The sequence below is a fragment of the Syngnathus floridae genome, chromosome 15 (assembly GCF_059516105.1).
Source record: "Syngnathus floridae isolate MCC-2025c chromosome 15, RoL_Sflo_1.0, whole genome shotgun sequence".
Classification (NCBI taxonomy): Eukaryota; Metazoa; Chordata; class Actinopteri; order Syngnathiformes; family Syngnathidae; genus Syngnathus; species Syngnathus floridae.
In genome coordinates, this window is record NC_142427.1 from 6,583,808 (window position 1) to 6,611,786 (window position 27,979).

General features: G+C 42.8%; 4 protein-coding genes across 8 annotated transcripts; 2 read left to right on the plus strand and 2 right to left on the minus strand.

Moving 5' to 3' along the window:
- Positions 1–2,175: 2,175 nt before the first annotated feature.
- LOC148386145 (gap junction delta-2 protein-like) lies at positions 2,176–14,639 on the minus strand. Of its 2 annotated transcripts, XM_088399604.1 has the most exons (3): positions 13,371–14,639; positions 12,434–12,490; positions 2,176–4,269 (listed from the first exon to the last, which is right to left on the minus strand). In XM_088399604.1, the coding sequence occupies exons 1-3, from the start codon at positions 13,439–13,441 to the stop codon at positions 3,405–3,407; spliced, it is 993 nt and encodes a 330-aa protein (XP_088255730.1). In that variant the 5' UTR covers positions 13,442–14,639; the 3' UTR covers positions 2,176–3,404. The 2 variants fall into 2 exon arrangements, with proteins under 2 accessions (XP_088255730.1, XP_088255731.1); XM_088399605.1 differs by lacking the exon at positions 12,434–12,490.
- Positions 14,640–16,767: 2,128 nt separating this feature from the next.
- On the plus strand, positions 16,768–21,819 carry LOC148386146 (ras-related protein Rab-6A). 3 transcript variants are annotated; one of them, XR_015863035.1, is made up of 9 exons: positions 16,768–17,125; positions 17,900–17,958; positions 18,035–18,088; positions 18,173–18,278; positions 18,363–18,474; positions 19,124–19,217; positions 19,576–19,669; positions 20,260–20,326; positions 20,500–21,819. XR_015863035.1 is itself a non-coding variant. In XM_088398445.1 (8 exons), the coding sequence occupies exons 1-8, from the start codon at positions 17,056–17,058 to the stop codon at positions 20,562–20,564; spliced, it is 627 nt and encodes a 208-aa protein (XP_088254571.1). In that variant the 5' UTR covers positions 16,768–17,055; the 3' UTR covers positions 20,565–21,819. The 3 variants fall into 3 exon arrangements, 2 of the variants coding, with proteins under 2 accessions (XP_088254571.1, XP_088254570.1); XM_088398445.1 differs by lacking the exon at positions 19,124–19,217; XM_088398444.1 differs by lacking the exon at positions 19,576–19,669 and having other exon boundaries at positions 16,769–17,125.
- Positions 21,820–21,995: 176 nt separating this feature from the next.
- On the plus strand, positions 21,996–24,558 carry dnajb13 (DnaJ heat shock protein family (Hsp40) member B13). Its single transcript, XM_088398440.1, has 8 exons — positions 21,996–22,515; positions 22,583–22,686; positions 22,882–23,043; positions 23,124–23,272; positions 23,442–23,555; positions 23,662–23,775; positions 23,833–23,909; positions 24,094–24,558. The coding sequence occupies exons 1-8, from the start codon at positions 22,448–22,450 to the stop codon at positions 24,251–24,253; spliced, it is 948 nt and encodes a 315-aa protein (XP_088254566.1). The 5' UTR covers positions 21,996–22,447; the 3' UTR covers positions 24,254–24,558.
- On the minus strand, positions 24,485–27,271 carry LOC148386148 (dicarboxylate carrier UCP2-like). Of its 2 annotated transcripts, XM_088398443.1 has the most exons (8): positions 27,130–27,271; positions 26,909–27,053; positions 26,205–26,339; positions 25,777–25,984; positions 25,507–25,704; positions 25,337–25,438; positions 25,087–25,267; positions 24,485–25,014 (listed from the first exon to the last, which is right to left on the minus strand). In XM_088398443.1, exons 3-8 carry the CDS (start codon positions 26,328–26,330, stop codon positions 24,909–24,911), a joined length of 921 nt encoding a protein of 306 aa, XP_088254569.1. In that variant the 5' UTR covers positions 26,331–26,339; positions 26,909–27,053; positions 27,130–27,271; the 3' UTR covers positions 24,485–24,908. The 2 variants fall into 2 exon arrangements, with proteins under 2 accessions (XP_088254569.1, XP_088254567.1); XM_088398441.1 differs by having other exon boundaries at positions 26,909–27,222.
- Between the last annotated feature and the right edge of the window lie 708 nt (positions 27,272–27,979).

Genomic DNA, 27,979 nt, shown 5'->3' on the forward strand with positions numbered 1-27,979 from the left:
AATACCCCATGTTCCATTTTTACGTGCCAAATAATAAGTAGGTTATAATCACAATAATAATTCATCTGTTTTTATGTTGATGATTTTTTAACCTATTCCCAGCAAAACCTATGTTGAAGTTGAGGAGCTTCATTTTAGGCAAAACTAGTGCTTTGCCACCAGCTTGTGTCATCTTGATGTCAAGGAACTGTGTTGAAATGACTCACAGACCCTCGATTTAGACAAAAGTTGTGCTTTGTTGCTATCTTGTGGCATCTCTTGACAACTTTAAACCCCAAAAAGTCTACACACCCCTGTCCAAAACAGTTGAGAAATTAAATAATGAAACCATAATAATGATGATGTTTGCATACGTTCTCCACCATTAAAATATGCTACGACCTGCACATTTCAATCCCCCCAAAAAAGTACAAATAAATGTCAGTGAGGAAGTAGAACTAACAATTCAAAAATGACGGATAGCACTAGGTGGATATCGAAACAATTGGAAGAAACAAGGGGACCATTGAGAGAAACAAGGCATATATAACAGTTAGCTAGATGGATGGATGTGGGGGCGTTATTGTGTTTAATGTTACCCAGGTGGTAAAGAAAAAAAAAATGGTCCATTTGAGAGAGGACAGGCAAGGTCAATGAGTCAGGTGGAGGAGAGAGAAAGAGGAAGGGTAGAAAACGGGTGCCAAGCGGGGGGGGAATAGCACAGACTGAGAGCAAAATGGAGACTGGCACAAAATGATGGCACAAGACATTAAGAGGCTGCAAGAGGAGGAGCGCAATCCAGAGGGACACGCCAACTCCACTTTCATCTTTATGAATGAGCTGAGAGGCACGGAGGCAAATATCCAAGGAACAATAGCAACTAATGAATTGATCTTTCTTTATGCCGAATAATAATGAACAAGCTGTGCTGACATGTAGGTCACACAGGGGGGATGAAAATTTGATGAACGAGGCAACCCCGTGAATAGCCGGTTAATGGAAATCTATGTGTTAACTCTGATTTATCCTTCCTGACATAAGACGCAAAATTAAAAAGGTCGATTGTGAAGCGAAACATTCCATGGATGCACTTGGCGTCGGTTTGAGGTCAGAAAGTGACATCATGATGAGTAACTGACTGAGCATTTACTCTCCTTACAAAGATAGATTGTGAAGGCTCAAAAATAGAAGCCGCATATTCCTGACATGCTACGATGGACATCATGTACGATTTTTTTTGAGTGCATTTGTGCCCCTCAAGGTACAACGTGCATCAAGTCATTCACTGCCAGCCCAGTATAAAGTTTGACGTCTATTTTCGTCAATGGCAGTGAACGAATCAATTTTCCATCAGGCACTTAAGAAACCCATTATTTAAAAAATATTTTCCCTTCATTGATAAGTCAAATCCTACCACTATCTGAAATTGCACAGCAGTGGTCAGCGTGGGAATCTTGGGAGCACAAGGCATGGATGGAGCAAGGGTACTGACGTTTGTGCTCCTCATTATTGTCTTGTGTGGGCTGCTCTCCTGTCACCACAGCAACCAGACTGGCCACATCCTCGCTAATGCGTTTGTCTGGCCACTTATCGACTGTGCGGTTGTTAGATGTTTGTTGGTGGGAGCGTACGCCGCACACAGCGCTGTCAATCGCACGTCAATAAGAACCCGGCGTGGCTTTTGAAGTCAACGGATATGACCAAAATTCATTAGCCTACATCACATCAGACAATCAACTTTATGAACACGCTATTTCATCATCCTGGTTTCCTCTTCCTTTTATCCCACTAAGCCGCCCCCCCCCCCCCCCCCCCCCCCCCCCGAGGCCGCTCAGACGCTGACTGAAGTTTTAATAACGCTAAAAGGTTCACGCCTGGCTCTGTCATTTTCTCCCGTAACCTTGCTTATTCCGTATTGCTCCAATAACCTACCTGCCTTTTTCATCTGGCATCAGCGTACAATTTATTTTGCGCCCAGTTTGCCTTTTGGAATTAACTCCGATCATTTTAGAAAAGCCTCCTTTGCCCTTCTTAAATTGAGATTGACGGACAGTTGCTCAACCTGATTAGCCTCATTTGGTCCATCTCGCGTTTTGCATTTTTCCGCAGTGATAATCGGCCTTGTGTATTTAATTAAACGCCGCGACCCTGTGAAGGATAAGCAATAAGAATGATGGATGGACGCAAGCCAAAAAGTGTTTGCATAATAATTTATTGACTTCTTTTCTTTTCACATATTCTATCTTAATATTATTGCTGCAGTTTTGGGAGCCTTTCAAATAAATCTTCACTTTCAGTGTTCCCAAGATGGGAGGCTAATGTAACTCTTTATATCATAACGCATGCTGAGTACAATTCACAGGAGCAGGATGCAAATAAATAAAAGTCTTTTTAAGTTAAATGTCATAACCTATCCATTCTAGTTATGTTTCTTTAACATGCCTTTTTCAGTCCATGGGATGGGGGAACACTTTTTCTGTCCTTTCTATCGGAAGGCTGCACAGAGAGCACGATGATAATACATATTCTTGAAGCTTACTCATCTAGGAATTCATCTTCATTCATCATCACCCTAAATTATGTTTCCAAATCGATAATGGTTCATTCCTCGATGTCAAATATGTACAGTACTTTCAAAATACAGCACCAAATCTGCTTGTGGAAACTCTGAATGTGTGACAACCATAGAAGGATATTTTATTGTTCAATTAAAAGGGTTGTGTGTTGTTGTACACAGTGGAAACACCTTTTTTTTTTTGCTCTTGAATGTAAATTCCCCGCATCATCTTTGCGGGCTTCATGAGCACTCAGGTGTGTTACACACTCATTATCAGTGCACACGTGTGTTTTACCGACTGGACGTGTTGCGCTAGCGCAGCACCAAAATGTTGCCAAGGGTTTGGCAAAAGCAGCAAGGCGATGTCAGTGTGCTTGCGACATGAAGCGGTGAGCGGAAAAAAGGTTTGCACATGGATAGCCGGTGCTCTTCTATTTCGTGTGTTTTAAAAACAGTTCAGCGCTGAGATGTATGAGTCTCTTTCGGCAAGTCATTTTTAATTTTGTCGACTCTAGCGGGCAAATTGGCTTTTTTTTCCTCTACACTCATGCGTATGCATCTTTTGCATATCTCGGGAAATGACGGTATTTTTGAGCTACAACAAAGGCAAGTAACGAGGGCCACTCACTCCTCGATGCGATTTCAACCGAGCTTAATATTATGAAATTGCTCATTTGTGTCTGTTGGGTTCTTTAAAGGCACCTAGTGTCACCTAGGTTAAACAGCACCAAAAGTTAGTGGTGGAAAGCGGATTCTTCTTCTCTGTGCTCCTTCAAAGTCATAATCCAGCAGTGACCTTTTGTGCCCTGGTGGTCCTCGGGGGGAAAACCTCTTCTCCAAAATGTCACATGAGGCGGAGAAGCCTCTGTCAGACGTAGGCTGACTCGCTGGACTGGGTCCTGCCCAGGTTGGGGGTCTGAGACAGGTGGGAAACGTCCTTCTTACGCACTTCGCAGATGGACTTCCTTCGGGCCTGCACGCCGCGGATGGCCGTTTTTATCTTGCGCCAACCGAGGTGGTTGAGCTCGGCCAGATTGAGCACCACGCAAATGCCGCTGACGGCGAACATGAAGACCAGGAAGACGGTCTTTTCCGTGGGGCGTGACACGTAACACTCCACCTCCTTGACGCACGGGTAGCGGTCGCACTCAAACATTCCCGGCACGTTGAAGCCGTACAGGAAGTACTGGCCGGCCAAGAAGCCGATCTCCAGGGCGTTGCGGAAAACCACCTGGATGACGTAGAAACGGGAGATTCCTTCCTGTCGCCGGACTTTGGCGCTCTTGTGCGTGGGTGGGAGACCTCGAGGTCCGTTGGGGATCTCCTTGACCTCCAGGCAGTCGTGGTCCTCCTTACTGCTGTCAGGGTGCACCAGGATGCCGTTGATGTTGCGGGAGTGAAGCTTGCGAGCGTGATGGTCGTGATGGCGGCCGTGATGACCGTGGCCGTGGTGGTCCATGTGAGGGTGCAGCAGCGAGTAGCTGCGGTCCCGAGCTTTGGCCGACTGGTGGACCGAGTAGGTGATGAAGCACAGGCTGGGCGTGCACACCAAGATGATCTGGAAGACCCAGTAGCGGATGTGCGAGATGGGGAAGGCTTTGTCGTAACAAGCCTGGTTGCAGCCGGGCTGCATGGTGTTGCAGATGAACATGATCTGCTCATCCTCGTACACCTTCTCGCCCACTATGCCCACGATCAAGATGCGGAAAATCACCACCACGGTTAGCAGGATCCTAGAAGAAAGAGAACCGGAAACTGAGTGTGTGGATGCAAGGAGAACATTTGTCTTGCCCAGCACCTTCATGCATATGCATGGACAAGTTATTGCTAAGCAGCTGGGATGAAAATGATAGCAATTCATTGATTAGACGCTCACAAATCACGAGGGGGGGGGGGTGCCAATATGGACGCAGAGTGACTCACCCTCCACATTGACATCAGTGCATGTATGCCTGCACATATGCTTCAACTGTTTGTCGTACTAAACGCTAAATATTCCCCACTGGTCCCGATCCAACTTGGCCACTGCAGAGGAGGAATGGGCCTTTACGATTGCACCGTCAGCGCTTTGTAATGAGCAGCGAGCGCCCCGCGCACATCACGGGGGGAGCCCGCTGCCAAAATGCAGTGGATGCGCATACTTCCTGCGCCGAAGAGCCAATTACTTAGAACCCGCTTGTCTCTAGGCAGCCAGAGGGAGATCAATGGGAGCTGACGCCAGGTGGGATGGGCCAACTTTGTGCACGAGCTTCAGAGAAAGTGGACCTAACTGCTCGGAATTGAATTAAGTGTTTCTAATAATTTGACTTTCTCGTTGCTAGCTAAAAGGCCTCACTTGCATTTAAAGGCCTGTTGCTAAAGCAACGGCTAAAATGTGAGATGTCTAAGCAGGATGAGAAAAAAAAAAGGTTTACGTAAGCTATGCATGCTGGAAAATGTAAATATTGTTCGAGAAAAGAAACAGGCTTCTTTTGTGGAGCAGACGGCGGAGAACACGTGTTAGCGTGAAAGAGGTTTCAAATGGAGTCGTGCTCCACCTGCGAGCGTATGCCAAGTATGTTTTCTTCTGCGCGAGACGCAGACACGGCGACCGGGACAATGAAGGAGAGTCATCCGTGTGTGTGACTTGCGCCAAATAGCAAACGTGCCCGGCCGTCTGTGATGGAGCAGCTGTGAGTGCGTACGCTACAATGACTTTCTCTCCGTGAGCGCTCGGAACATAGTAAAGCTCAGATGCACCTTTGGACCTCCATAAATTAAATTTAAAGTCGCCGTAGCGCCGGCTTTGGTTTTAATCAAAAGGTTGAGGTAAGGAGGTAAATTGTGTGATATGTGTGCTCCTCGACTGGCTAACAGGATAATCTGCACGTGTGCAGATTGCTGCATTAGCAGAAAGCAACGAAGGAAGGTTATTTGCAAACATCAGTGTTTTAGTACTGCGGAGCCCAGCAAGCGTGCTTGAGCACATTGGGCCAGAACCGCCCCGAGCTGTGAACCTGCAGAAGATTTGAAAACCATCACTCCTAGCCAGAAAATACATTTTGAGTTGAGCACATGAGGAGAAATTTGAAACAGATGCAGGTGTTTTTGTACCTATGCGGTTGTCATTACTTTTTTTTATCACGACGCACCACCGCTTCAAAAAAATTTGGGTAAAAAAACCGCTGTCTTTAAAAAAGAAATATGTAAAACAAATAGCCCATTAATGTTAAGTGAAATCACAAAAAAGACTTCTCTTTTTAAAGTTATTACTTTTTTTGATCATGACGCACCACCGCTTCAAAAAAATTGAGGTAAAAAAAACGCTGTCTTTAAAAAAATATGTAAAACAAATAGCCCATTAATGTTAAGTGAAATCACAAAAAATCCTTTTTTTTTTTAAAGTTATGTTAAGTTGAAGCAGTTGTCTATTTTATTTGTAATTAAAAAAAAACAAGCTTTATTCTGAAAGGTCACAGTTAAAAATGCACTTCCAATTAAGTGACGGTATTTGTACGTTAAGCAAAAAAAATTAAATAGTCACTAAAGTAACTTAAGTTACTTTCTCAAGGTGCAGTCACTGTGATAACACTTTGTGTGTATCCCGCGGGCTTCAAAACGCACACACACACATTCATTCATAAGACAGCTGCTGCCGCCAACCCTCCAGGGACGCCAAGAGCCCGCAGCATGACAGACGTATCAAAAAAAAAATATTCCACACATATTCTCTCGCTGTCACACACACGCCTGAGGTGCTCCATCCATTTTCAGTTTCTCGTTCAGGGTCACGACAGGCTCGAGTCTGTTCGGAGCCAAATCAGAGACTTATTAGCATCTCGGGATAGATTGCGTTTGATCATCAAGCTCCCGCTATAATGCTGAATGTGCAGATGCAGGGGTGCAGCCGGCCTTATCGGAAGGGTCAGGAATAATCTCTGCAGTAAGGCCTTGAGTCCAAAGATTTATCCCAACCATACGCTCTCAATAATAAGCTCCACCGAGTGCTGTAATGAATAAAGACTTGCGCAGGGCTGAGAAATTAGGCCGCTTAACGACGAGCGCGTCGATGTTTCTATCCTACTGCCACTCATTGGGCAACAACTCCGCTTTGCTTTAATAGTTTGGAATATATGGTAGACAGGCCGCCCGAGGGTCCACTCAACAGCGCCGTGAATAATGTCTTTAAGAGCTCTCAAGTTCAATCAGCATATTTTTAGCCAACGATTAAAACGTAAATGGTTTGGAAGTACGGTGGACTGAGGAGAACTCTAATAATCGCTTGTCTTGCTCATGAGGGAATCAACGTCTTTCTGGGATTGAGAAACTGAGCCTCATTAGTTTAGGAGAAAAACAAAATGAGATTATTTATATAGACCCCCCTCTTCATTTTCCAATCACCCTTTCATCTATAATGCTCTTCTCATCCTCTTTCTTTCCTGGCAGAAGAAAAAAAAAATCTCTCTGAAGGCCTCAGTGCATTTTTGCTGACTGCGTCAAAATGCAGTTCCTGAAACTACCATGAATCTTATTGCTTTCCAGTGTTTGGAGTAACGACAGCTTCTCCGTCATCAAAAATATGATCACCGCTGAGGTTTTGTCTCAAGTGCAGGCTGCTAAGTTCAGCATAACTATCCAACTTTCATTAAAATCCCAGCGTTGATTTATTGCACTTTAATGCATTCTCAAGTCTCACATAATAGGGAACAGAATACGGACGCTTCATGCATGTAATAGCATATCATGGTTTTGATTAAGGCTATAACTCGGTGTAATAGATAATGCATTTTTGCACGTTTAAAAACTATGATGGGAAATGATGAGACAATTATGATACGCTATTACAAACGCTCAATGTTTTCACATCATTAAAATTGAAATGGTGGTGCCAAACAAAATTGTAATTCCTTTTTTTGTAAAGGTCTCCAGATTTTTTTTTTTTACATTATTGTCATTACTTTTTTTTTTTTTAAAGTTCTCCAAATTGTTTTTTTAATATTATTCCTTAACCCAACACCGTTGAATACAAAGCGTGTAAGGGTGAAGGATTAAATTAAATTAGTTGCACCCCTCTTGACTCGCTCGATTGATGGCTTTCCTTGGCCTCCGGCCTTCTGTGTTATCTTTGCTGATATATGATGATAAAAGAACACGTATGACTCAATAAGTGGCAGTCTGGCCTATTGAGCTTGTCTTTCCTCTCGTGCTGCCTCCTCTGCGGACCCCGTGTCATCATTCATGAGCTGAACCTCAACTCACTCTCTTTCCGCTAAGTGCTCTGTGCTTCCCACAACGGGACGCAGTGCGGGCATTCCGCCATTTGAAACAGAAGCTTACTGCTCGCCGTTTTAACACACTTTGTGGCCTGGGTCCAAAGCATTGGATTTTTCCAATACTGTATTTTTAAGGAAAACGTTTGTCTTGTGCAAGAGAAAGATTGGACACTCCATTAGGTACACAACCTAATGTAGGAGCTGTATTAAAAATTCTGCTTGTACATATTAAATAATGCTCAATTACACTGTTATAGACATTAATGTAACAATGTGACAACGTCATACATCATAATTAGCTGCTTCTAGTAGTGTAGCCCTCTTGTGAAGCCAACTATGTTCAAACATGAATAATATATATATTAAGATGAGAATGAACGCACAAAACACCGATATCTTCTTATGTGATGTACATGAGGGCTGACTGGAGGAATAATTGCTACTAAAGAGAAATTTGCAAAGATGAAGAAGCACTTTAACGTGCAGGTTCAAGTTCAACCATCCAATAAATTGATCTTGATTGGGAATTTAAATGTAAAACAGGCCTTGGGGCTTATAAATAGTTCATGAAACATAGCTTCATTTAGTGTCAAACTCATTTTTGTTCCGGGGCCATATTGTTATGGTTTCCCTCTGAGAGCCATTATGACTCAGAACTGTATAGTATGTACAACAAATTGATAGACAACTAGTGTGGAAGTCGAGGAAAATTGTTTAATTATATATAATTTATCATGAAAGAAATTTTGGTCAAAATGAAATATCAGTAAAATAATAATATGGCGCTGAAACTTCGAGAACATAGAGAGCACAGCAGAGCAGTGAAACATTGCACATGCTCTGGGAACTTAGGCGGCCCATCAATATGTTGCAGCGATGAATAATATCCTGCAGTGACTCAACGCTGAGCTCAGCTTTACCAGAAAAATCCGCCACTAAACAGCAAAATCGATTGTAGTCAACATGGCGGCTTGCCGCACAAATAAACTAATGACAAATTGTTTCATCTAAAAGACCAATGAGCTCCTTCAAGTCATCATAGAATGATGGATTGCTAATCAAATGTCTCCATCATGGAGAAGTTATGATTCAAAATCAGGAGGGAAGCTTTTTGGGGAGAATTTTGGAGCTCTTGTGAAAGTAGGGTACCTCCCCCTGCTGGTTATTTTGACCTACTTAGGCTAAGAGGCGGCTCGAATGCAAATAACTACTGCAGTAGGGAACCATTCAAAAAGGCCATGTACAAATTTTGCGTTCAAAAGGCATGTAAATGTTTTGAGGAAATGTTTTGGTTTTGCATTTGACGTAAAAGCAGTACAACGGGATTTGTTGGGACACGCTAACAATAGTTAGCTAGGTATCGCTAGCATAATCATACACCCTTAAAACTTGAAAATTGGACCGACAAACTTCAATTGTTAACCTATTTTTGACCCAGCAAGGTGTTCAAAATGCAACACAAGGGGTGGTCACGTCAATATAATTTTTTTTTTTTATAACGGACATGACCTCTGTTGTGGCTTCTAACAAATGCCTCATAATATTGCTGTCGTTTTTATGGCATTTTTTTTTACACTGTTCAGTTGGTGGGGTGTGTAGATTAAAGTGTTCAACACAAAAAAAAAATGTAGAAATGCAGCCATGGTGAATTTTTCATTGCCGTTATTTGGAACAGCTGTAGCTTTGTGAATGCATGAGGACGACATGGTTCTTCTAAAGATGATGGCCTTCTGCTGCTTATTAAAGGTGCTGTTTATTCAGCCAAAGCTGCATTGCTGTGTCTGTGTAGATGGTGAATATTGCATGTCATTTCTCTCTAAATAGCTCTGCGCTACTAAATTCCGTGCAGAGTAATGTGAAAATTAAAAAATGCACATGCTGACTATTTATTTTGCCCTCACATCCTTTCCTCTTCCTCCATCCAGCAATATTAAGGATTTTATCTTCTGAGGATCACCCACCCCCCCATTATCTTTTTCTCTTTTCTCGCTCTACTTGCCTACGGCTCTTTCCCTGCAGCATTGCAGTGGAGAGCAAAATGCATCAAATTCCTTCCTTCCTTCCTTCCTTCCGCTCTACCTGCAAGGTGTACACCTCTGATTTGAGGTGCAGCCCCAAGGCTTGTTGCGACACACACACCTGAGCACAACATTTCAAGGAAAAACATGCTCACGTTATATGCCGAGCATTTCTTCTTCTCCTTTCCCAAAAATATGTTTAGACATCCTGTATGACTGAGTGTGAGAAACTATTTTTAATCCGGGCTAATATAAACTGCTGATGCTTACATGATGACAGAGCGTGAATTTTCCAAACAGCTGTAGAACATTGATTCCGTCATAAAACGAAATGTTCCGATTCCCTCACAATTTTTTTTATATCTTTTGCTCCAGGCTGTAATTTCACTTTGTTGCTCTATGAATAAAGTGGTATGTTTTTCAGAGCTAAGAAATTATTTACGGTATTTCGACGTGGCGAATGTTCAAAATCAACTCTGAATAAAAAGCTTAAGTCATATATTTCTAATGACAAAACCAAATATTTTCATTCCTCTGATAAGACGGATGGAGCCTAATGTCTTTTCCATATCTTTGTGCAGAGCAATTATGATCACAAAAAAACACAATGAGTCACAGTATGGAAGCCACCTGCAGTTAGTCTGAGGCATAGAAGCAAATTTCACTTTGTCCTTTTCCAAGTCTATGATTAAGCCAGCCTATGCTACTTTCTATTTCTGGTTTAATTACCTAGCTAATACCATATGTTAGCTTCAAGACTACAATAAAGAAAAGAAAAAAAACATAATGGAGCGCACAGTGTCTGATGGTGCAACGCCATCGTCATATTGCAAACAAATGACTGCCATGCAAAGGACAATTATCAGCCAATGGGAGACGATGATGTCATATACTTTGGCCCAGCATCATTTCAAATGTGTGCAGGCATGCAATGTATTTAGGGTTTCAAATTCTACACAGGCTCAACATTCTACTTGCTGCATGCTCCGGCCACACTGTGTTAAGATACACTTGAATGGTGCGCAACTGTGAAACGCCGCATCACAGTTGATCGTGTTGGCACGTGCAACAACGGATCACTACTGACCACACCCAACTGGGGGGAGGAAGAGGGGGAGTGGGTTGGCTGTGGTCAGTGGTGCAACAGACTTGAACCTTTCAACCCACAGAGGTCAGTGCAACAATTTTGACTCCATAACACTGTTGATGATGTGGAGTTGGTCCAATTTAGGAGGCACCTGTACAGCATAAGACTGTGCCAGAGGGTGAGCAGCATTCTCCAACTTGCTGGGAAATTCCAAAAATAGAATTGGGATGGATTTCCTGACCATGCAAACACATGCTTAGGGGTTGGTCACCTCAAATAGTGTATACAGTAATCTACAGATACCTCTAGAGAATTCTAAAAAAAAAAATGGATCGTGTTTGACGTTAATGTTCTGCTGTATTGCTAAAAAATAGGGCCTCTCAGCTCATTATGTATAAAAGTATATCCAGATTCGATAAACAGTGATCCCTCGCTACTTCGCGTTTCGTTTATCGCGGCTTCATTACATCGCAGATTTTTTTTCCAAATTAAAAAAACATTTAAAAGTCGAAATGAAACTTCTAAATTGAGGAAATGTGTGTCTAACCTTTAGGACAATGTAGTATTGTTCCAAATGTTCGTTTACGTTCCTTTAGAATTAGCATATTTACGCTAACTTGTTAGCCTGCCCAGTACTTCTTGTTGGTGACCGTACTTCGCAGATTTCAGTTATCGCGGGTGGTTTTTGGAACCAATTATCCGCGATAAACGAGGGATTACTGCAAACACTTTGACGACAGGGACAAACAGAAAATATTTAAGGAACTACGGCCTACTAGCTCGAGTACAAAGCGGTGCCAAAAACATTGTTTAGTAGTTTAAACTGCTTGGACAAGCAGTAATTATGCGGGGAACCTCATCGGAAAACTCTAATATTACAGCTAGCTAATGCCCCGGGGGCTAACTTGAGAGGCTCGCAGGACAAACACGATCTGAGTGAAAGCAAAACATGTTGAACTAGTGTCTCACTTTATTGTAAATAAATAAAGTGAGTTGTATGTTCATATCCTCAGGGTGTCAACCACCCTCTGGATTGTTTTACCCATTTCACATTAACACTTAGCGCTGTGTAATTTGGGGTTATTAAGCTAATGGCCTATCATAAAAAAAAAAAAAAAAAAAACACAACCAAAACAAGTACTTAAAGGACCATTCTAAATTTAGCCAGAAAAGCTTCCAGGCTGATTATAATGGTGACTCGGGGAACCATTTTAATGTTCTTCCACTGAAGTGCATGATCAACAAATAGCTTAATTAAGCACAGGAGCGGGAGCCATTACATTGTTAGAGAGTATTCATTATGACTTTTGAAAGCGGGAGCAGACAAATTGAGAGTTGCTTCCATGCCTCTGAAAAACTACAGGTGGCTTTCTGCATATTGTATCCGGTTGACTTGATTTTAACCCAAAAAAACCGCATTCAATTATTTGTTTGACCACTAGGGGGCGGAAAGACTCATTTATAAAAACAATCACAACAGTTAGCGATTAGCTTAGCAAGTAGCCATGGCTGACATGTTAGCAAACAGTTGCCTACTTACAAATCCAGTAGAAACAGAGCAACACGGACATCCCTTTGGTCTCCTTTATCCGGCCACCTGTTGAACGCAATTCCAATATTCACTAGCGTTTTGTGCTCTCTTTTAGCGCTAGCTAAATATTCAGCATTCTTCAGCAGTTATTCGAACAAGAAAAAAAAAAAAAGGAGCTTACAAATGGCTCCACGAAACTTGCAAGTCGGAGCTCAATTCCTAGCGGTAACCCCATAAGCTGCGGTCGTATAATCGCACGACTATAAAATCGAAATGCATCCTAAAATCCAGTCAGCATCCTTGCAGGTTTTCCTTCCATCTCTCTGCACGCCTAGCAGATTTAATTGCTTAATAATGTGCGTTCAACCACAAGCAAAGCTCCATAAAATGACTTAGTTGGAAGGAAAATCCCCCAGAAACCAATCATAATTCCAGGCCAGCGAGGTTTGGTGTCACGTAATGCAGCTCGCATCATCTCTGTCGTTGTGATGCAGTGACGAGTATTAGGTGTCAAATTTTTAGTCAGTCACACAGAGATGAGGCAGAGTGCAAATATTCCAGCATGTCTGCTTGATGCCAATCAAAATAAAAGCTTTAACCTCTCAGGTGAGGATTTCAATGTGAAGTGTTTGCAGATAAGAAAAGCCGCTCTGGTCTGTCATTTTCATTTGACACCTCTTCATTTCCTTTCTTACTCTTTTTGCCTAGCTGGTGTAAATCTTACCATATCAATACCTGAGCTATTAGGTTGTAGCAACACAGGAACCTCTCTGAAGTAACCGTCAAGCTTCCTATTGATTATGTGTGATTAGTTCATCCCTTAACTAACAGTTAAGTGGGCAGGGGAAGGTGAGGAGGTGTGGAGAGGACAACGTGGAGTGGATCCAAAATGAGGGGAGGAGATGTCCTCACGCAAAAACCAGTGGCAAATAAAGCGGTTTCTTACCTGCCAATCATGGTAGAGTGCTGCTGGACAGCCGCCTCCAGCAGCCTCTCCAAAATGGTCCATTCTCCCATGGTGAGGCGTCAGGGTGATCAGACCAAACGGCGTACTCGGAGGTGACCTTTCTTCCACTTGGACGGGGGCGCAGCCACGATGACCCCCGCCTCACCTCAGCCCACCCCACCGGCTATCCTTTGACCTCTACACCTGGCCTTGAGTGATGTTTTTACGCTTCCTCTAGGCCAGTCGTGCTATGATTCCCCTGCCAGTGGTGGAGAGGTGCTGATCTAATTGCTGAACCTCCTCTCTCCTCTCTTCCTCCTGGGCTCTCTCTTTGCCTGCCCCCCCCCCTCCCCTTGTGCAGCGATGCTTGTCCTCCCCTGCCGCACCACTCTGTTCTGCACTACAGCATATGCTATAGCTCACTGTTTGACAGGCATGATCACCCTCGTTCCCTGTCGTCGTTCCCCACTCAACCGCCGGGCTGCTCCTCCCGGTACCTCAGCTGGCCTCCCTGCCACCAGTGCTGATCTCTGCCCGTCCTTGCATCCTCTTAAGATCTTCTTCTCCTCTCACCTCAGGACACATGAGGCATTGGGCTGATCCCGGCCGGCTTACCTCAGCACACAGCAGCGTAAACAAAGCCTCTCGCGCTGGATAAAAGCCCCGACTCCCGCTCTCCTACTTCCTACTGAGGACTGCAGAGCCGCGCAGATCCTGTCTGCTGAATGTCATTTTATGACTGGAGGAATGGTCTCTCCCAAAGCTCCAAGCGCTACAAGGACCCATAAAAAAAACTGCACACACGCACGCACACATTCATAGACACGCACGCACAAGCACGCGGCCACCCAGCCCCTTCGTCATAAATCAAGCTGCCTTGCTGCATCCAGCGAGGCTGAACCAAGGCTCTGCAGACCTCCCGTCCTGCCCTGTCCCCCTTTGCTAATTTGAGCACACTCCAGTGCTCAGAATCTCGTCTGCTGCAGGGAGCACTTGTGAAAGACTGTCCTGAAAAAGCCTATTTCTGGGCTCCATCATCTTGACTCCCTGCAACCTCCTCCTCCCCACGCCAGCACCTCACCCCCACTAGCCACCTCTCGCCTTCTCCGTCCACCTTTTTTTTTTTTTTTTACTCACGTTTATGTGCAGATCTTTCCCCAACTCGCTCTGCTCTCAGCGCTCAGTCCCCATCTCTGCGTTCCCTCTCCACCTCTGGCTCGTTCTCGTGCAGGGAATCGCTCTATCTCTGTCACATTGTGAGCATGCAACACCCCCCCGCACCCTCTCGCCTCCCCTCTTTCTCTCTCTCTCTCCCTCTTTTCTCGAGCTCTCTCCTCCCTCTCTCCCGCCCTCCCTGGTAAATGTGCTTACTCTCATCACAGCTTTACTTATGCTTGCAAGAATGCCTCCTTCTGGCCACAAATGAGGGATTCAACATCTCACGCTGCATTATGTCTCATCATCGCTGCAATCCTTTGTTCCGTGGTCTTTCCCACACTCTTCCGCAACTCTCATCCGTGAAAAACCATTTCAGGAGAATCGTGTCCCTGCTTCTCCACCATCCCCCAGTGATTCCCACCTTGGCTTATACTGTCAGCAATGACAACACACCGACTTTACCCTGACCCAACCCTCATGCCATTCCCATATTCCCTTGCCTAATCGGCCCCTATGTTCTTCATTCTGTTCTCTCCAACCCCCCCCTTCATTACATCCCGCATGCTCCCCATCCCTCTCAGGAGACACGAGTGCAGTATTGCACTTTGCTGTGACATTGAAAGCTGCATTCATTAGATTTATATTAAGGTGATGTGGAGATGGGAAGGTCTCCCTCCATCATGCGCACACATGTAGGCAGAGGTGCGTCATCACATATAGGCACCCCCACTCAAGGAATCCATAATTTGCCGTGTACAGTATAAAGGTGGGGGAATAAAAGACACATTTGTGAGTCATAGACGGGCTTCCCCATCCACAGAGAATTGGGTGCACTAGTTCAGCGCCGATCAATAATGCAGCGGTATGATGAGCAATTTGCACATCGGATTGAAATCTTACCTCTTACTCATGCTTTATCTGCTGTCCAACTATGATGCACTGTGAAAATGTGTTACCAGGTCAGAAAATCTGCTCTAGTGAAATGAACAACAAATGTGATTTCCAAACATGCAGGTGAATGAATAGAAAGGTCTAATAGCGGACAGAGTGGAAGACAAATTTGTCAGTTCAGCATCTTGAGGTCATTCTCTTACCAAGGACATATGGCGTAGTTGAGGAGAGCAGCAGCGGGGAGTCGGACAGTGAAGGGGGATGGCTCGAGTTTGGCTAGGTTCAGGCCTCAAAAATTGTGCACAGCGAAGCGCTAAATTCATATGAAATCCAATCATGTCGTGTACTTACCGTTTGGGTGAAGGTCATGTTTCATTTCACACGTGTAAACAAGCACCCGTGTCTTTTTGTGTGATGCTACTATCAATTTGTTCGCCCGGGTTTTGTTGGAAACTTAAATGTTCCTTACGGTAAAATAAATGTGATTATTAATGATTGGTTGCTTCCACATCTCAGTTCTCTGCGATATGACTTTGCATCATGGATTCTTTCAGTTTTGATTGGTAAAGTAAAGGAAAAAGGTTCTGAAAAGACTATAAAAAAAATCCTCTCAGTCAGTGTTTGTCAGTGTAGTAACAAAATACCTATTAATCAATACATCTCTTGAATAGATCCAATAAAAAAGGGAAGTCATAAAGGCAGGTGGTTTTATCACGGGGCCATTGTGTAAAACTGACTGTAGGCCTTTGTACTGTCAAATACAATTGCAGGAGTATTCGTCTTCTCATCTCTTTTTTAATTATATCAGATATATTGAAATGAATAAAAATCTTTGCATGAAATTGATCAAAGGTTTGTTAGTCATGAAGCCATCAATCTTTTCGTCCTTGGCAATGAACAGAAATGAAACAACAGTAAAGCATAAACAGGATTTATTGACCATGACTTTCATTGTTTCAACCTTCTGGCCAGCAGGTGCTTACTGAGCAACGTTCACTGCAGTGGATTGGCAATATTTGCCAACATATTATCATTGAAAGTTGGTGTATATTACATCAAGTAGAACATTAAAATATTCCTACGAGAGGTTGCCAAATTTCGCCCTCCTGTGGACAAATAGTAGTATAACGTGTACTGCAGAACGCATAATTAATTCTGTACCTCAATACATATCTTTACTTATTTAGTTTTCGTTTTACTTGAGTAAAGGACGTTTACTTTTACCTTTCCTTTTTACTCAAATATTACTTGTGCTAAGTACTGTAAATTCCACCTCTTTGTTGTTGTACGCTGTGTTTATCACCACTAGGGGGCAGCACAATAATTGAGGGTTGCTGTTTTACATACGCAGAGGAAGAGAAGCCCAAAGTGGCAACTAGCCAGTTGACATGTCACACAAGTAATGTTCTGTAATGCTAACTTGTCTGCAGCTCGGCGGTGAGTTGTCACAAAAGTGGCTAGAAATCCGAACGAGACATTTTCACTGCAGAAATCACGTACAACTGGCTTCTGTCGCGACTGCGACAAATCGACTCGACGTTCCACATATTTTCTTTTCGAAAACAAGTGATTTGGTGTCTTTAGCTGGCTAGCTGGGAAGCTCCAGAGAAGTCACGTCAGAGCTTGTTTTACAGCCATGTCTACGGCCGGAGACTTTGGAAACCCACTAAGAAAATTTAAATTGGTCTTCCTCGGGGAACAAAGCGGTAAGTCTAATTTTTAAGTGGGTAAATGGGCCATTTGGTCAAAATCACTAAGAAATGTGTCCATTTAAATATGATGCTAAGGACTTTGGGTGGCTTGGGTGATTCAATCCGTTGTCGCGGCTAGCTTATATTAGCCACATAAGGTATTAATACATACTCCTTAAACTTATTTCTATCAATTTCCTCCCTTAAAACGGAAGGTTCTTCCAATTCAACTGTAGCCGATGGCATGGTGTATTTAACAATCAGTCATCGTCAAGTTATTACAGTGTGATGGTTTAGAAATTTTCCAGAACAATTGACTAGAAAATCGATTTAAGTCGTCTGTATCAGCCTTTGTTGCCCTATTTATGAACATGTTTGTAATATCAACGTTACTACTGTCCGCCCTGATGTGTTTAAAACCTGGCCAGTAGCATTCCTGCGTTCATCCTCTCACCCATTTCCCAGGTCAAACAGAAGACAGAATCGTAAAGGGAGGGAAAAAATGGCCTTGACTAACAATTCTTAATCCTAATTTATCAATGTTAAGCTAAAGGGCTGTCAACAGAAAACGTTTAAAAGCACTCCCCCAAGAGGGGCCTTATTAAGTATTAATACTGTACTCGAAGTCTGCGTGACTCATCGCAGTGCTTGGAAACATGAGACAAGTAAGATATTGCTTGGATCACTGTCCCCGACACTGATTGGATACACTGCTTGTTTGAAATCTAATCATTTATCGTGTCAATAGTAGTGACAATGTGAGGGTTTTTTTGTGTGTGTTGCTTTCAGTGGGCAAGACCTCGCTGATCACCAGGTTCATGTACGACAGCTTCGACAATACTTACCAAGTGAGGCCAATCACAATCATAGGTTGATGGATCCAATAGTTAATATGCCTAATAAACTCCACTTGCCATGTTTCAGGCCACAATAGGAATCGACTTCCTGTCGAAAACCATGTACCTCGAGGACAGAACAGTAAGTTTTGTGTCACTTTAAGGTTTGTGTTGATTTGGAATCGTTGCCATAATGCTTTTTTCTTTTCCCCATTCTGCATTGTAGATCAGATTGCAGTTGTGGGACACAGCAGGCCAAGAGCGATTTCGTAGCCTCATCCCAAGTTACATCAGAGACTCTGCCGCTGCTGTCGTAGTGTACGACATCACAAGTAGGCGCTGACGCATTTTGTGTCTTATACTTTTAATTGTCCCAATAAGTTGTACACTGGTTCTCTTCCCCTTCTCATTGGCAGACGTGAACTCCTTCCAGCAAACCACAAAATGGATTGATGACGTGAGAACGGAGCGAGGGAGTGATGTCATCATCATGTTGGTGGGAAACAAGACAGATCTCGCAGACAAAAGGTAATCTTGCCTTCCTTCCTTGCTGCCCGGCAGCCGACATGCTAATGAAGGCATTGATTGTTGATGCTGGGACGTCAATACAAAGTGGGTCAGAGTTTCCTGATGCAGCAACTTAGATCTGCTCTCTTCAGCTGTCAACATTGGCGTTTTATACCGCTATTTTCTTTTACTTTCTAAAATAGTGGTTTCATGTAACGCTGTAATGTTGTATCTATTCATTTTCCATTTATATTCTACCAAACAATTCCATTAAGACCAGTTATATTTGGTATTTAACAAATGTACTGGTATTGTTTATTTTAATTCATATGATTTCAGTTATTCTCATTGTGTATTTGTTGTCTGATGGGCTTGTTGACATTTTGAGTATACGTGTGTGTGTTTTTTTGTTTTTGTGTGCGCAAGCACAGTAAAAGCACTGCAATGCAGATCAATCAATGTGGAAATACAAACAACTCAGCATTACTCATAACCGAGCTTTTTTTGTACGTACCTGAATTTTGTTGAAATTGAAATTCAACAGTTTTACAGCTTGAATGGTAACCAGAAAGGTAATGCAGACTCGCATTCCTTTTAACCAGTGTTGTCGCTTTTTTTTTTTTTTTAAATGTCATTGTCGTGTCATCTTTAACCCCTTTATCTACCACAGGCAAGTATCTATTGAGGAGGGAGAGCGGAAAGCCAAAGAACTAAATGTAATGTTTATTGAGACTAGTGCGAAAGCCGGCTACAATGTCAAGCAGGTAAGCGCGAGAGCGAGCGTCGTGCTCCGTCACCTCGCCGTCCGACGCTGCCACCTTGACCACGCCTCCAAAAGTCGCCAGAGGGTGTAGTTCATAAGAAAGCACCACCAAATATTACTCATAAAGTTGAGGCCTACATTCAGACGTCCTCCTTGTGCTGACTGAACTTTTGGTCTTGAAAAGGTGGCAGCGGGAGCAGGGATGGGCACGACTCCTTCATCCATTTGAAAATATTGAACTTGTGCTTTTTCCCTCCCCCCCTTTGTCTGTCTGTCTGTCTGTGTCTGTCTGTCTGTCTGTCTGTGGGGGTGTCTGTGTGGTTGTCTGTGTGCGTCCCTTGCGCCGTGACTCCTCACAGACAGATTACCACAGAGGAGGGAGAGCAAAGAGCAAAAGAGATGAATGTTCTGTTTATTGAAACAAGTGCAAAGACAGGCTACAATGTCAAGCAGGTAGAGCGCGACGTGTGTGTGCGTGCCGTGTGTGTTCACGCTGTCCATTGAGCCGCTTTGGCTTTACCACACGCATGCCTGCTTTGAAAACAGAAAGGGCGTCTTTGACCTTTGGCTCCCAGTGAGCATAAATGGGTGTGGCCCATCATATTTGACTATCTTTTGATGACAGCGATAGGGCTGACTGATAAAAAGAATTTTGCAACATTTAAAAGCTTGTCGTGTTGGCATGGGGTGAAAAAAATGATGGTAACACGTCTTGAGAAATATCAAAAGATGTGTCAGAGGTTACAATGAAGGAGTATTAGGGCAGTGCTGAAAAGTACCAAAGTAATATGATAAGAGTTGAGTCATTGAATTACGAGGAAAATGTCGGTCCTCTCGCAATTCGACTTTCTTTTCAGCATGCCCCGAATACTCAGTAGTAACCTTCCACTTCACTTGCGCCTCATCTGTTTGTCGCATGTTGAGAATCATAATACATTTCTTTAAATTAATCAGCAAGTCACTTTATTGAGTTTCACACAGTGTTTGCAATGGCCTCGATTTCCTAGTCTAGATAACAAAACAATCTTTTTTTCCTGCTGCAGCTTTTCCGTCGCGTGGCAGCCGCCCTCCCTGGAATGGACACGGCTCAGGACAAAAATAGAGAGGACAGTATCCTTTTGTATATGTATGTCATCCAGTGCAGGTTAGTGGATTTGTCAAAACACGTCATATTGAGCCTCGGTATTGCTATTACGACTTAATATGGGGAAGAAGAATATATGCGAATCAAAATATGCCACCCCAAAAAAATGGTGATATTCCCTAATTCATGCATCCTTCAGTGATCGACATCAAGCTGGAAAAGCCGCCAGAGCAGCCTGCCAGCGAAAGCGGTTGTGCTTGCTAGTTTGCCCCCATGTCACTGGGAAAAGGTTCTCTTATTGGGCTTGTTTGTCTGTATTTGTACCCTTCACTACAACACTACAACCCCCCCACCCACCCCAACCCAAAGGAAAAGGGAGATCTTCGCTCTCGCCCGGCGGCCATTAAAGTCTTCGATCAATATTTGCACTGCTGCACTCGAACACGAAAACCGTATTCACAGCTCCAACATCTTCGCCGAGCTCCGCTGTCTGTCCGTTCAAATGGAGTTAGTGGTGGACTGAAGTCATTTGTGTAAACATTACTTTTGCATCCAAAACAACAAATGTGTTTAATGGCACCAAATGGAGTTATTAGCATGTTAAATAAATAAAGAGCACTGCATTAACAGTATCAAGTACAATGTGGATCTGTTTACATTACCATGCAAGGCTTCTTTCGAGTTTGTGTTCTGGATAAAGTACCCTTGTGTAAAGTGGAAATGGTCGTGCTAAAAGCATACAGGCATTATCAGGGCAAGAGTTCGGTGTCGACACTGACTGAAAGTCACAAACGGGCGTGACATGTCACAACAACCTTTAGTGGCAAGGTCACCCATCCTGATATTTTCCAGCATGTCGTGAAATTCCCCAAATGGATAAAAACATGACGCCCACACAGGGCTGACACCTTTTCTTTTCTTTTTTTACCCTCACACATAGTCCTATTTGAATTTGCTTTGTTTTCTACCCTTTTTATTTGGTTAGTTTGTATTTGGGTTTTTTTTCACAGGATATCATACAGAAATTTGTTTGATGATAGTGTTTGCGAAAGGTTTTCTCATATATACAGAGTTATTATAAAACCCCCATTGTAAAAATTACAAATGGAGATGGAATGTGAGCATTTTAACATAAAATGAGGGCTTCCTTTCTAGTTTGATTGTAGTCAAAAGTTTCATTTTGGAATTTTTTTTATTTTGGTGTTGATCTTTTTGTTAGTGATTTATCTACAATGACTTGTATTTATTTCTAATGGATTCATTTTTCTGTTTTGTTATGATTTTAATTTCTTCCGTCTTGATATGACTTTTGAATTGCTAATAAAATATCCATATATTGACATCACCATTAGATGAAAACGTATGTTAAGCACGTTCCATCTACCACTGCTAAATCGTTGGTAAATCATGCAATTTGTACTTTATTTTAGCTTGTGTTAACATCTAGATTCTAGAGGAATATAGTAGCTCTGGAATTGATTTCAAAGGAAAAAATAAAATGAACTTGTTACTGCTGCAATTCACTCACTCATTCCGTCCAAGTGTTACAAAATGTGTCGATGATTATTTTTTTCTTGTTTGCATTGTTTTTCTTCAAATTGTTTTGGTTCGTTTCTTTTATTTATTGACGGTCCCTAAACTATCCGGTTGCCCCTAGCAACCAATGTAAACATTTCGAACGCGATCGGCTGTTGAATGGTTGAAACCGTGGTCGCAGCTACGTTTATGGTTTCAGGTGTTTTTTCTTTTCTTGTTTATTATGGTTTTAAAAGTGCTTTTTATTTAGCTGATTAATTGATCCGGAATTACATTTCTTGGTAACTTTTCAGCGCCGATAAAAACGTCAGGTGATTGACGCGTTCATCACTCGCGTAACTCGCTTTAAAAACATTACACGCGTGAATGCCACGTTCGTGTTGTTTATGTCATCGGTATTGAAATTCTTTTTGATGAGCGCGCTGTTTTGACCACACTTTTAGATTATTATCGCTTTTTGGGTGAATGCGACGTTGATACAAGGAACGGAGAGGACGTCGTGGCGTGGGAACAAAACGCCTCATGTCAGATTATTCTTTATTGGGTTAATTTAGTATTTTATTCTACATTTTCATCTCGTAAGAAAAAAAAAACAATCCCTCGACGTTGCAATGTGCAGCGAATACTACGATAAGCTTGAAATAAACAGAAATGCGACTGACGCAGACATCAAAAAAGCGTAAGTCTACCGAGCAGCAGTTTTCCTAATTAAGACATGTCATAATTTTATTTGTTTGTCTTTGCAGGTATCGACGACTTTCACTCAAGTTTCATCCGAGCAGCAACAAAGAACCAGAAAGTGCCGAGAAATTTTACCATTTGGGTGAAGCCTACGATGTTTTAAGTGACCGTAAGCGCATTTTTGATTAACTAAATTATAATGCAATCAGTAATAAGACATTTTATTGTATTTTTATGTAGGATTTTTTCCCCTTTACCTTCCATTATGCACCACCATATGGACACAATTAATGGAATATTAGATCAATTCTAAACGTGAAACTACAATCTCTCATTTTTTGACACGAATATTCTGTTGTGACAGCTCGAAAAAAGGCAACCTATGACAAGTTTGGAGTGGAAGGCCTGAAAGGTGGCATCCCATATGAGTTTGGCAGTGGTGGCGCTTGGTCAACCAAATACGTCTACCACGGCAATCCAGATAAAACCTTCCGGCAATTCTTTGGCAGCGACAACCCATTTGCAGGTATAGCACAAATGTTGGCTAATATATATTAATATTTATTGCATGTGCAACACTGATTGAGTCCATTTGTCTCTTGTCAGACTTCTACACAAATGACATCCCTCTGCTCCTGGGTGGCCTGCTACCAGAGGAGGTTAAGACGCAAGATCCCCCCATCGAGAGGGATCTTCATTTATCCCTGGATGACCTCTTCCACGGTTGCACGAAAAAAATCAAGATATCTCGAAGGGTCAGTTTGGAATGCTTGTTCAAAAAACCAACCTGAAATGGATTCTAATTTAACACGTTTTGCTTGAATTGTCCACACGGGGGCAGTATAACAGTCGTACATTGCTGGATTACATTTGCCCTGCAAAAAGCTTCAACACTCAAATATTTTTTTCTAATTCAACTCGCAGGTTATGAATGACGATGGCTTCACGTCAGGTATTAGGGATAAGATTTTGTCAATTGAAGTCAAACCTGGATGGAGAGAAGGCACAAAGGTCATTTTCTCCAAAGAGGGCGATCAGGTAAGAGATCAATTCAAAAGTCACAAATGACTATTATATTGTGAAAGAAGAGTAAACTGTGGTTATCCTTTACAAGGTAATAATCATTTGGTTTTGTGATTTACAGGGCCCGAACAAGATCCCTGCAGATATTGTGTTCATAGTGCGACAGAAGGCTCACCCTCAATTCAAACGACAAAACAATGACTTGATCTACAAGGCTCAAATTTCACTGGCAATGGTGAGTCACAGAATTTTTTTTTTTAAGAGTAACCTTCAGTATTTTCTTCCTTCACAGGCCTTGACGGGTTGCTCTGTCCAAGTGGAAACGCTAGATGGCAGACTACTCAACATTCCCATCAATGATATTGTGCAGTAAGTGTCAGCACAAAACAATGACAAAACACAATAGGTGGCACAGAGGCCGTATTTTGCCCACTATAATTTACTAAGTAAAAATCAGGACAGGAAGTGCTAAACTTGAGGGATTTGCGTTCCACCACAAACAATCCGTATCCCCTTTCTTGTTCGCTCTAATTTGCGTGTCACCACACTGCAGCTTCACATACCAAAAAGTGGTGACTGGCGAGGGGATGCCGCTCTCCCAGAATCCTTCCCAGAGAGGAAATCTCATCCTCATATTTGGCATCCAGTTTCCTGAGAGGCTCTCCCCGGACAGGAAGGATCTCATCAAGCAAGCTCTGCTTTTTAAAGATTGACTTTTTTTTCTTTTTTTATTGGCCAGCAAAGAAGATAAATGCAAGGAAGGCCTTTAAACTTTGACTTAAAGAGAATGCAGACTGCTGAGTCATGCTGAAAACACAAGAACACTGCACACTGCACAAAAAAATAGATCCATCTGGTCAGGCCATTGAATTAGATTCAAGTTTTTCCTGTTCTATCAGCACCTCATCAAAATATCCATACACGAGCAAATCATACTCTTCATCAATTTTTTTCAAAAGTCATACTTTATTGTATCTTGTTTCAAATTTATTGACCAGCAACAAATCAATGTATTTAAGTCCATGTTCTTATCATTGAGCACAAGCACTGTAACTCTCCAAAAAAAAATCATCATATGGCTCAGTCGACATGGTCACAACATAAACAACAATCCCGCATTTATTTCCCCCTTTTTTGTTGTAAACATAGACATCCCGTTTTAAAGCAGAGGCCAAATTTGGATCTGCATATTTTGGTACGCTAGGCAATGCCCATAATGAATTGCCACTGGAATTAGTAGACCTTTCATCTACCTGAGTTGTGATGGCAGGAACCCCCCCCAAAGCCATTTCAAGTGCTATTCTGGCAACTAACCACTCATCGCCACTTAACACTTCAGTCTGTGTTGGCTTCCTTCCGACGGAGGCTTCAAAATGGCGACTCCCAGTACTGCGTCACGCCTCGTTTGATTTGCTCATATGTGACAAACATGACGATGTTCCAAGAACCCAGGCGCAGGAACGAAGGCATGAACCTGATGCGAAAAATCCAATATTTAGTCAAGTGTTTCTTACTCAATTCTGCTACGTGACAAATATGGAGTTACCCTTTATAGAAGGCCGCGGGTCCTTCATTCTTGATCATGGTGAGAGCGCAGTTCATGGCGCTGCTGTACTGCTTAGCTCCCGAATTCATGAAGCGTGTTTTAACCACGTCTACGGGCGACGCCACCACTGTGGTGCAGAAGCCCGCGCCGAAGGCAGCGGTGAAATGACACGGCAGATTGTCTGCAAGGGGATAAAAATATGGTAAATATTGCTAGCAACAAGCTAGTTCTTGCCATTGCAATAGCTCACCTGTCATTAAGTTATACTTCAGGATGACCTCCTTAAAGATGTCATAGGTCACCAGCTCTGCACAGTTGACGATGGCGTTACGGGTGATGTTGGGCATGCACCCTGCAAGGATGCAAAGTTGTTATATCACAAGCGCTGGGCGTGATGACATGATGTGAGAGAAGATGTACCTTTCCAAAGTCCTCGCACCCCCTCGTCCCGAGCGATGGTCTTGTAAGCATCCAAAGTCCCGTTATATCTCCTCCCGCCGTCAGCCTGCCGCGCCTGAGCTTGAAAGCGCACCTTCACCACGTCGGTCGGTTGTGCCAGCGCCACGGCCATAGCACCGGTGGTGCAGCCCGCCATCAGCCTCGTGACGATCCCCGAACCTTTCAAGACACTTGATACCATCAGGGCGCCTTCGTCAAAGGACGGAATCTTAGCGGGGTTACGATACTCACTTTCCGTGCCTCGAGTGTAGAATTGTTTCATGGAATCATAAAGACCGATTCGTACCGAGGCGAAGCTCATCTGCCTCTGGAGTCCTGCAACCAGTCCGTTGTAGAGACTCATGGGGCCCTCCGTGCGCACCATTGTGCTGATGGTACCAAACACGCCGCGGTATTTTTTCGCACCGGCTCCCTCTACCTTCCGAATCTCTCCCTGAACCTGAAGACGGGACGGGGCGCCACATACAGAATTAGACACACATTAAAATTTTTTATCTGCGCGACACGTGAGTTAGCGGTTAGCTCGTCCGCCTCACAGTTCAGGTTCCAAATCTCAGTTGCAGGTTTTATATGTGGAGTTTGAATGTCCCGAAAAGAGGATGTACTTATTAATTACACTACATTTGTAGTAAATTCTAAAATGAAAAACATCATCCCACCTGGAGTCGCACTTTGGCCGTGTCCAAAGGAAAGGTGACCAGGTCAGCAATGCAACCCGCAGTACCAGCGCCGAAGATTTTGACAGTCGCCGACGGCACCACCTCACTGGCTTTCATCATGACCATTTTTCCCACCTGAGTCAGCGATTCACATGAAAAAGTGTGCTCTGATTTAACCCGAACATGTCATCAAACAAGTTAAGGAACATCACTAGTGATGATGAGACAACCCTATTTGGTAGCCAAAGTGGAAATGTGTCATGTGCGTGTCATTCATTTCTCCCAGCCAATCAGTGAATAAACATGGAATAATGCTAATGAAGATATAATTAAATATAATGAAACAAATGTACTGTTATATAAATTCTGTGAATGATAAGTAATTTTGTGATTGTTTTGTAGCAAATGCAACATTTTGGAAATACATCTTTATTGACTTTCAAAACAGCTGATGCTAAACAAAGCTTCACAGACCACACAAGATAAAATAATACAACAGAAGACTTTTCATCAAAGCCTGCCTACATGACACCTCACATACAGCCATATATAAAATGGATATAATGAATGAGATACAGCTTAATTTGTCTCATAAACATGTTTTTAATGTGAAATTATTGTAAAATTGTAAATCATGATGACTATTATTGTAAAATAGACACACTTTAGAAATTTATCATCAGAGAATAAGGATTTTAAATTACCTTTGTTGTCTTCCAAAGTAGCAAAATGAGTAAAGAATCCTTGAGGCGATCCCTATGCTGTCCTTATCCCTTTGCCACGTGCTTGCTGTTTGTCCTGCCGCCAAGCTGCTGAATTTATGGACACCTTTCGCACATGACCCCTAGGCTGCGTGACAAGTCGTACCCACCTGTTATACGAGTTTCATGTTTACCAGACTAAGACCGAGACGCAGGCGGGATACCCGAGCGCTTGTTGATCTTCACTTTGCAGCGTCACCGCCCACCATGGCATCTGGAAACATTAAAATGATTGAAAGTTCTTTCAAGGAACCTTTGATGTCATCATGCACTTTAAAATATGTGTATGTTCACAAAGAGTTCTTAGAACATGTAGTCCTTTGAGTGTCTATTGGCTTTCATTTGCAGCCAATGAGAGAGTCCCATATGGAATTCCTCAGGGGTTTTTGCTTGGTAATGGAAGGACTCACAGGGGGGCTGGGCTGGATGGCAAATGTTCTCACACTACTCGAGCAGAAATATAGATCTTTATGTGAAAGATATTTTGGTGAAAGTACTGATATAATTCCTGTGTCTTTTTTCCCCCCACGTCTGACCAGGCTAATGTTCCTTTAACCTAAAGATGCCACAAGAGGGCGACCAAGAGTCGTTTTTATATTACACTTTGGCCTATAAGTGCAACAACAGCGAATAGGTGATTTTTTTTTTTTTAACTGTATACTTTGGTGATGTGCTATGCGATTCTTTCCGATAGCATTTGCACAGAACAAGAAATGTTCGCGAGAGGGTTGACACTTCACAGACACCGTTGGGGCATGCATGCCTGGCATCCAGTATGCGACTTTCCATGGCTTCTTTTGGCCAAGGGCCCAGCAAGCTTACATCATCGGTCACAAGGACAGCCGGTAGAAGACAGTCATGCTAAATTTTGAACATTTCCCCCTGCTGTAATATGAAACTACCATGAGTATTTATTGAACTTTCACTCGGGTTGTTTGTGCTTACTTACTAAGACTGACTAGTCTTAGTTTTCATACAATAGCAAATTTAGGCTTGTAGAGTGCAACGGAATAC

What these genes read in the sequence shown, in the direction of transcription:
- LOC148386145 (XM_088399604.1), bottom strand. Translation starts at nt 13,441, where the DNA reads ATGGGAGAATGGACCATTTTGGAGAGGCTGCTGGAGGCGGCTGTCCAG. An exon ending in CACTCTACCATGATTGGCAG is followed by an intron (nt 12,491 to 13,370) that starts GTAAGAAACCGC and finishes TGCGTTCAACAG; the next exon opens with GTGGCCGGATAAAGGAGACC. An exon ending in GCTCTGTTTCTACTGGATTT is followed by an intron (nt 4,270 to 12,433) that starts GTAAGTAGGCAA and finishes TCTTTCTTCTAG; the next exon opens with GATCCTGCTAACCGTGGTGG.
- dnajb13 (XM_088398440.1), top strand. Translation starts at nt 22,448, where the DNA reads ATGTGCAGCGAATACTACGATAAGCTTGAAATAAACAGAAATGCGACT. An exon ending in AAATCAAGATATCTCGAAGG is followed by an intron (nt 23,273 to 23,441) that starts GTCAGTTTGGAA and finishes TTCAACTCGCAG; the next exon opens with GTTATGAATGACGATGGCTT. An exon ending in CTCAAATTTCACTGGCAATG is followed by an intron (nt 23,776 to 23,832) that starts GTGAGTCACAGA and finishes CTTCCTTCACAG; the next exon opens with GCCTTGACGGGTTGCTCTGT.
- LOC148386148 (XM_088398443.1), bottom strand. Translation starts at nt 26,330, where the DNA reads ATGGTCATGATGAAAGCCAGTGAGGTGGTGCCGTCGGCGACTGTCAAA. An exon ending in CTACACTCGAGGCACGGAAA is followed by an intron (nt 25,705 to 25,776) that starts GTGAGTATCGTA and finishes GTGTCTTGAAAG; the next exon opens with GTTCGGGGATCGTCACGAGG. An exon ending in GAAGTATAACTTAATGACAG is followed by an intron (nt 25,268 to 25,336) that starts GTGAGCTATTGC and finishes ATCCCCTTGCAG; the next exon opens with ACAATCTGCCGTGTCATTTC.
- LOC148386146 (XM_088398445.1), top strand. Translation starts at nt 17,056, where the DNA reads ATGTCTACGGCCGGAGACTTTGGAAACCCACTAAGAAAATTTAAATTG. An exon ending in GCTTCGACAATACTTACCAA is followed by an intron (nt 17,959 to 18,034) that starts GTGAGGCCAATC and finishes GCCATGTTTCAG; the next exon opens with GCCACAATAGGAATCGACTT. An exon ending in GGACAAAAATAGAGAGGACA is followed by an intron (nt 20,327 to 20,499) that starts GTATCCTTTTGT and finishes TGCATCCTTCAG; the next exon opens with TGATCGACATCAAGCTGGAA.